At 51.1% G+C, this 6790-nt stretch overlaps 1 protein-coding gene across 1 annotated transcript; it reads left to right on the forward strand.

Moving 5' to 3' along the window:
• LOC134527032 (olfactory receptor 14C36-like) lies at positions 1 to 1130 on the forward strand (the record flags this gene model as incomplete). The annotated part of the gene is made up of 2 exons (XM_063359377.1): positions 1 to 642; positions 1125 to 1130. Coding segments are annotated over 2 exons (648 nt in total), but the record flags the coding sequence as incomplete, so codon positions are not given.
• Between the last annotated feature and the right edge of the window lie 5660 nt (positions 1131 to 6790).

The raw sequence follows: 6790 nt of genomic DNA on the forward strand, positions 1-6790 counted from the left end.
GACCTGGGCTCCATCTCCACCACTCTCCCCAAATCTATGGCCAATTCCCTGTGGGACACCAGGGACATCTCCTATGCAGGATGTGTGGCCCAGCTCTTATTCTTTTTCTTTTTCATGTCAGCTGAGTATTTTCTTCTCACCATTATGGCCTATGACCGCTACGTTGCCATCTGCAAACCCCTGCACTACGGGACCCTCCTGGGCAGCAGAGCTTGTGTCCACATGGCAGCAGCTGCCTGGGGCAGTGGGTTTCTCAATGCTCTCCTGCACACAGCCAATACATTTTCCCTGCCCCTCTGCCAGGGCAATGCCCTGGACCAGTTCTTCTGTGAAATCCCCCAGATCCTCAAGCTCTCCTGCTCAGACTACTACTTCAGGGAAGCTGGGCTTCTTGTGGTTAGTGTCTGTTTAGGCTTTGGTTGTTTTCTGTTCATCCTGCTGTCCTATGTTCAGATCTTCAGGGCCGTGCTGAGGATCCCCTCTGAGCAGGGACGGCACAAAGCCTTTTCCACGTGCCTCCCTCATCTGTCTGTCATCTCCCTGTTTCTCAGCACTGCCATGTTTGCCTACCTCAAGCCCCCCTCCATCTCCTCCCCAGCTCTAGACCTGGTGGTGGCAGTCCTGTACTCAGTGGTGCCTCCAGTAGTGAACCCCCTCATCTACAGCATGAGGAACCAGGAGCTCAAGGATGCCCTATGGAAACTGGCTCAATGGACGTCATTTCACCATTAATAAATTGTCTCCCCTTCTCCGCACGTTTTCTAGACTTTCTCTTAGGCAATAAGCCTGCTTTTTTCTCTTGCAGTCATTCTGCTTCTGTATAATTTTCTGGGTTTGTACCACTTGTCTTGAGGTTTGTTCCAGTTGTGTCTGACCCTTGCACAACACTGTGTCAAAGGTGACCTGTCTAATAGCAGCTCTTCAAGAAAAAGGCATCTCCCAGGTGCAGTGCCTGGATGCTAGGTGCTTCCTCCAAAGGTGCTGCCAATAAAATGTCCAACGAACTGGTCTTTCAAAGAGTCTGTTCTCCCTGTGTTCTCCCTGTGTTTGGGGTTAAGCTCACTGTACTATTGGGTTCCGTGGACCAAATGTTCTGGTTCGAAAGGCTCTCTTCTTGTCTCCAGTGGTAGTGGAGATGGTGCATGAGCTCCCGATTACCTCCTCAGGCTGCTTCACATGTGTCAGGACTTATGGCACACAGCAGACTCTATGGAAATGAATTTGGACGTGTGAGGAGAGGATGGGGACTCACCACGTGCCCTGAGCTGGGAGTGAATGAAGACACAGGAGATGAAACATCCACAGAGGTGAAGTCCCCCACAAGCAAAACACTAAACTGAGGTATGCACAAACAAGGACTCTGCAATGCCCAGAAAGTCAGTGTGGATCCGGTAGGCGTGGGAGAGGGAGGCTGGAGAGGTGTGGGAGCTGCCGGAGGACCCTCAGGGCCAAGGAATGTCGTGCTGTCCTGGGGAGCGGGGCTGATGTGAGCAGAGGAGGGGGCAAATTCACTCAGGGTTGGGGGTCACCTCAAAAGGCTATCAGGAGAGGCAGAGAGTGACTAGCCTGTTTTCCTCATTGCCTTGAGGCCAGCACTAGCCTGGGGCTGATGGGGAGGCTGAGCTCCTTGTCTGCCCCCCAGGGCTGTGTGCCCTTCAGAGGAGCTGGGGCTGTGGAGTGAGTGCCGAGAGCTCTGCAGCGACTGTGGTGGGCACTGCTGAGGGACCAGCCCAGACTGGGCAGCTGTGCTTGGCTGGGCAGAGGAGAGGGCAAGGGCTCTGGAGAGAGATGAGGAACAGCTGGGATGGGCTGGTAAAAGCCTGGGAGAGGAAAATGTCAGGGTAGAGCTAAGTTGTGTGAGTGTGCAGGGTGTGGGCACTCCAGGTGTGGCCTCACCAGTGCCGAGTAGAGGGGAAGGTCACCTCCCTCCATCTGCCAGCAATGCTTTTCCTGCTGCAGCCCAGGAGGCTGTTGGTCTTTGTCATGGTGGTGCATTGCTGGCTCATGCTCAGCTGTTTGTCCTCCAGGACCCCAAGGTCCTTCTCTGCAGAGCCACTATCTAGCCAGTCAGCCCCCAGCATGATGCCCACAGTGTGGCTAGATCACAAGGTGTCCTCCCCCAGGGACCTTCTCAGCAGCAGGTTGTCCTTCCTGCGGATCAGCTCCACCTCTGCCATAGGTCCCACAGTGCTTCAGAGTAACCTGGGACAGCAAACCCCTCTCCTGCCACGGCTGCGCAGCCAAGGCCTCTTTCTCTCTGGCCCTGGGGACTGCAGCTTTTACTCTCGTTGTGGGAATCTCATCCATCGTTTTGTGTCCACCTGCCATCCACTCCAGCATGCCTCTGCAGGGTTTCTGGCAGGAAGTGTGGCCTGTGGGGGACCCACACCGGAGCAGGCTGCGAGTGCACATTGCTGGCTCATGTTGAGCTTCTCATCCACCAGCACACCCAAGTCCCTCTCCTCAGGGCTGCTCTCAAGCCATTCTCCACCCAGCCTGTATTTGTGCCTGGGATTGCCCCGACCCACGTGCAGGACCTTGCACCTGCCCTGGTTGAACTTCATGAGGTCCACACAGGCCCATCTCTCAAGCCTGTCCAGGTCCTTCTGGATCGCATCCCATCCCTCCAGCTTGTCAACTGCTTCACACAGCTTGATGTTGAAGCAAAGAACTCTACACAACAGCACTTGGATACTGTGAAGTCCGTGTTCTTTATTCAGCTTTCTTGTTGCCCTTGATGCCTCTGGCAGATTTGACTCTCTCTGGGCTTTAGCTCTCCAAACATGATCCATGGCTGCTTGGACAATTTCTCTGTATTCCTCCCAGGCTACCTGTCCTTGCTTCCACCTTCTGTAGGCTTCCTTTTGCTTTGATTTACCCATGGTAAGTCCATGCTGATGGTTCTTAGCACAGCTGCCAAATGGGCCACACTGATGCACAAGTGGAGCTGGTACTGCCAAGAGGCAGAGCTGGTCAGAGATGTGAAGACCAGTCTCAGCCTTGGCTGTAGTGACCATTGAATGGTGGTCTCCCAGATCTCCAGGGGAACAGGGAAGGAGAGGAGCTGAGCATAAACCCTGGACAGTAGGGAAGGAGGCCTACTGAGGGCACTGGCAGGTGGGCTCCCATGGAAACCATGTCAGGGCCCTGAAAACATCCACAGGCCTTCATGGCCCTGAGCAGCTTCACCTGGGCCCTCCTCCCACCCCTCTGTCCATCAGCTCAGGATCCCCTTTAAGCCCAGGCCTGAGGTTCAGCCCCAGCTTGATCTACGCTGTAGGTGTAAAGGTTCTCCAGACACAGCCTTGCCTGTCCATGGACCTTGTTGGTTTGCTCTTGCAGGCTGACTTCCCAGCTTGATTCTTTATCGGGTGGACCACGAAAGAACTGCCATTCACTGAGCGGCCCTCCAAGTGCCAGACCCCAGCTGATTCACAGGGGCCTAGGGCCTTTCTGCTTTCTTTCTTCATGTCACTTGGTCAGGTTTGGGGAGGAGAGGAAGAAAAGCATGTGAGGTTTCTGGGTGCCAATGACTGAAAGTGGGAAGCAGAAGCATCCCATGTGAAGTGATTTAAAGGCTAGGCTAGTTCAACACTCTTATTTTCAGCTCCTTTCTTGGAGGCCTTCAACCTTCCACAGGAATCTGGAAGCTCTGAGATCCCTCCATCTCACTCTCTTTTAGCAATTAAGTTGATAGTAACCAAGCCAGAGGCTTTGCTTCCATTCTCTTTACAGCCTAAATCACCACTTGGTCTGGAGATGTGGAGAAGTTTGTAGAAGAACAAGAAAGACAAGAAAGTGGCTGCTCCCAGGAATCTCAGGAGGCATGGCATACTGATAGCTTTGTTCAGGAAGCTGGTCAAATGCCTCAAGGCATGACCAATGCTGGTCAAATGTTGCTCAAGGCTTTATCCCGTAGGAGATGGAAAACATCCAAGGACAGAGATGGCACAATGTCACTGGGAAACCTCCTGCAATGCTTGGATGCCCTCACAGAGAAAAAGATTTTCATTTTCTTTGTCCTGAACCTTCCTTATTTCAACATCTGATCATTGTCTATTAACCTCCTGCCAAGCACCACTGTCTATTAACATCCTGCCAAGCACCACTGTCACGAGCCTGGCTCCATGGCCCTGAAAATGTCCCCATAGGGACACACAGGCTGCTATGAGCTTCCCAAGACCTTCCCTTCTCCAGGCTAAAGGCCCTTCCCCTTCAGCCCCTAAGCATCTTGGTGGCCAACTGCTGAACTCGCTCCCAGCTATCACAATCTTCCTTGCTGTGATGTGTTGACCATGGCCAATGGCCAATAGCCCAGCAGCCACACACTTGCTCACACTTTCTTCCCCCTTCACAAGTGGGACAAGGAAGAAATGAAGTGTGAAAAGTTTTGGGTCAACATAACAATTTAACTGGTGAAGAGAAGAGATTAAAAAAAACCTCAACAAGTGAAACGGAGACCATCACTCAACACCTCCCACAAGCAGACTAATGCCCAGCCAGTCTCCAAGCAGCAGACTCCTTAAACAATAAAAACCCCACCATCTTCCTGTGTCTCAAGCTTTTATTCCTGAGCATGAGGTCATATGGTATGGAATATGCCTCTGGTCAGTTTGGATCAGCGGTCCTGGCTGGGTCCCCTCTCAACTTCTTTCTCACCTCCCACCTACTCACTGGAGGGAGCAGAACGAAGAAACAGAGAAGGCCTTGACACCATGCAAACTCTGTTCAGCAATACCCAAAACACTGGAGTCTTCTGAGTTTTCTCAAGTCCCACGGGCATAGGAAACAGCCATCCTCCAGGACTTCTTGTGGTCTGGTCCAGAAGAGAAGCCGTGCTGGGCTGTCCTTTTTCCTTTAGGAGCGTTAGAGCAGCAGCCCATGGAGGACCCCGGTGGAGCAGGCTCCTGGCAGGACCTGCTGCCCAAGGAGAGGAGCCCATGCTGGAGCAGGTTTTGCAGCAGGACCTGTGGCCTGTGGGGGACCCACACTGCAGCAGTCCACGCCTGAAGGACTGTACCCTGTGGAAAGGATCCACGCTGGAGCCGTTTGTGGAGAACTGCAGTCAGTGGGAAGGACCCACAGTTGGGCAAGGTCAGAAACGAAGTGTTATGAACTGACGGCAACTCCCATTCCACAACCCCCCTGTGCCACTCGGGGCAAAGGTAGAAGAGTTAGGAATGAAGTTGAGCCTGGGAAGAAGGGAGGGAGGGAGGGGGGAAGGTGTTTTGAATTGTGTTTTATTTCTCACTGTCCTATTCTGTTACAATCAATTGGAAATACATTTAATGAATTTTCCCAAGTTGGGTCTGTTTTGCCCATGGCAGTCATTGGTCAATTAACTGGTAAACAAATGGTCCTCCGAGTTTATTGCTATTGACAAACATGGCGAGAGTTGCCCTCATGCACAAATGCAGTTACTTCATGGTGAAGGCAGTCAGGTTGGCGAGGCATGATTGACCCTTGGTAAGTCCATGCTGATGGGTTTTGGACACGTTCTGCTGTTGGTGCCCACAAATGTCACCCAAGAGGACTCCAACTGATGGCCCGCTCCTCACCGATGTGAGCTTGTGCAGCCTCTGGTTCCCTGCAGTGCACTGTTGGATTCTTCCAAAGATGGGTGCACCACTTGCTTGTCCTCTCTCACAAGAGACCTCTGCCAATCCCATGACCTCTCAGAAAGGATATTCCAAAGAAATATTGATCTTCCCTGTGACGCCATTACAACTATTCTCCCTGTTACACAGTGCAGTTAGTTTCTCTAATTTTTTGTCTACTTGTCCTGATACAGTGACCATTTCTAAAGCCACCTTGTCAGATCCAGACTGTCTCGGCAAAGGCCCTTTCCATAATTCTTCAGTTTTCTTCTCCATTTACTCTTTGTTCATCCAGGTACCTCTCGCCCACGCTGCTGCTTTCACCTTCAGGGACTGAACAGCCTGACTGTCTCTCAACAGTCTAATTGCCTCCTTAGCCAGCTCTTCAATTATGTTTATATCTATCGTTTTTTATCTAACTGCCTAAGTTTATCCCTTGTAGAAATCAACCTCATTAGTGGTAGCTTGTACTTAGCATATGATTACAGAATATCATTTATTGTTTATGAAAACTGATTGTGCTTTACTTTTCTTTTCTGAAGAATGGGGAAAATTCTCCTGTGCCTGGGTGCAGCCAGGTCTCTAAGGGGCTCAGGTGGGAGATGGTGCAGTGGAGCTGTAACCTGCAGCTGCAGAGACCAGTGGAGAAGTCTGATGCAAGGAGCAGTGATGCAAGTCCCAGGTGGGCAATGTCAGAAATGGTGAGGTTGGGGAGGTGAGGAGCAAGGCTGTCCATCCAGCGATGGACATCAAGGGACTGCTTTCCCTAGGTGTCCAGACTTCCTGAGGAAACACTCTGCACCAATATCAATCAGAGAATGCTTCTATCACCTCTTCTGTAAAGTGAAAAGTAATAAAATATATCCTTTAACAGAAAAGATCATTTTTATCAGATGCATTTTGAAATCTTCCTACTTCATTACACTATGAAACCTCTCCAATTAGCTGTACAAGTCTTGAAGAAAATTACCAAAAGAGAAGCTTGTTAAGGCTTTCTGTCTTGTAATGAGCCCCATGGGGTATTTGCTGCTGAGTCCACAGACCTCAGATCCTGAGAGAAGGTTGAACAGAGTGCTCAAGAAATCAGAAGTCAAACTCCAAGTACCTGGAAGCATTAATGAGCCCCACTGAGGGCCATTCCTGACAAAGCCTCCCCAGGGACTCGTTAGAGCAGATAATTGCAGGCTGTGATT

The sequence above is a fragment of the Chroicocephalus ridibundus genome, chromosome 25, assembly GCF_963924245.1.
Source record: "Chroicocephalus ridibundus chromosome 25, bChrRid1.1, whole genome shotgun sequence".
NCBI lineage: Eukaryota > Metazoa > Chordata > Aves > Charadriiformes > Laridae > Chroicocephalus > Chroicocephalus ridibundus.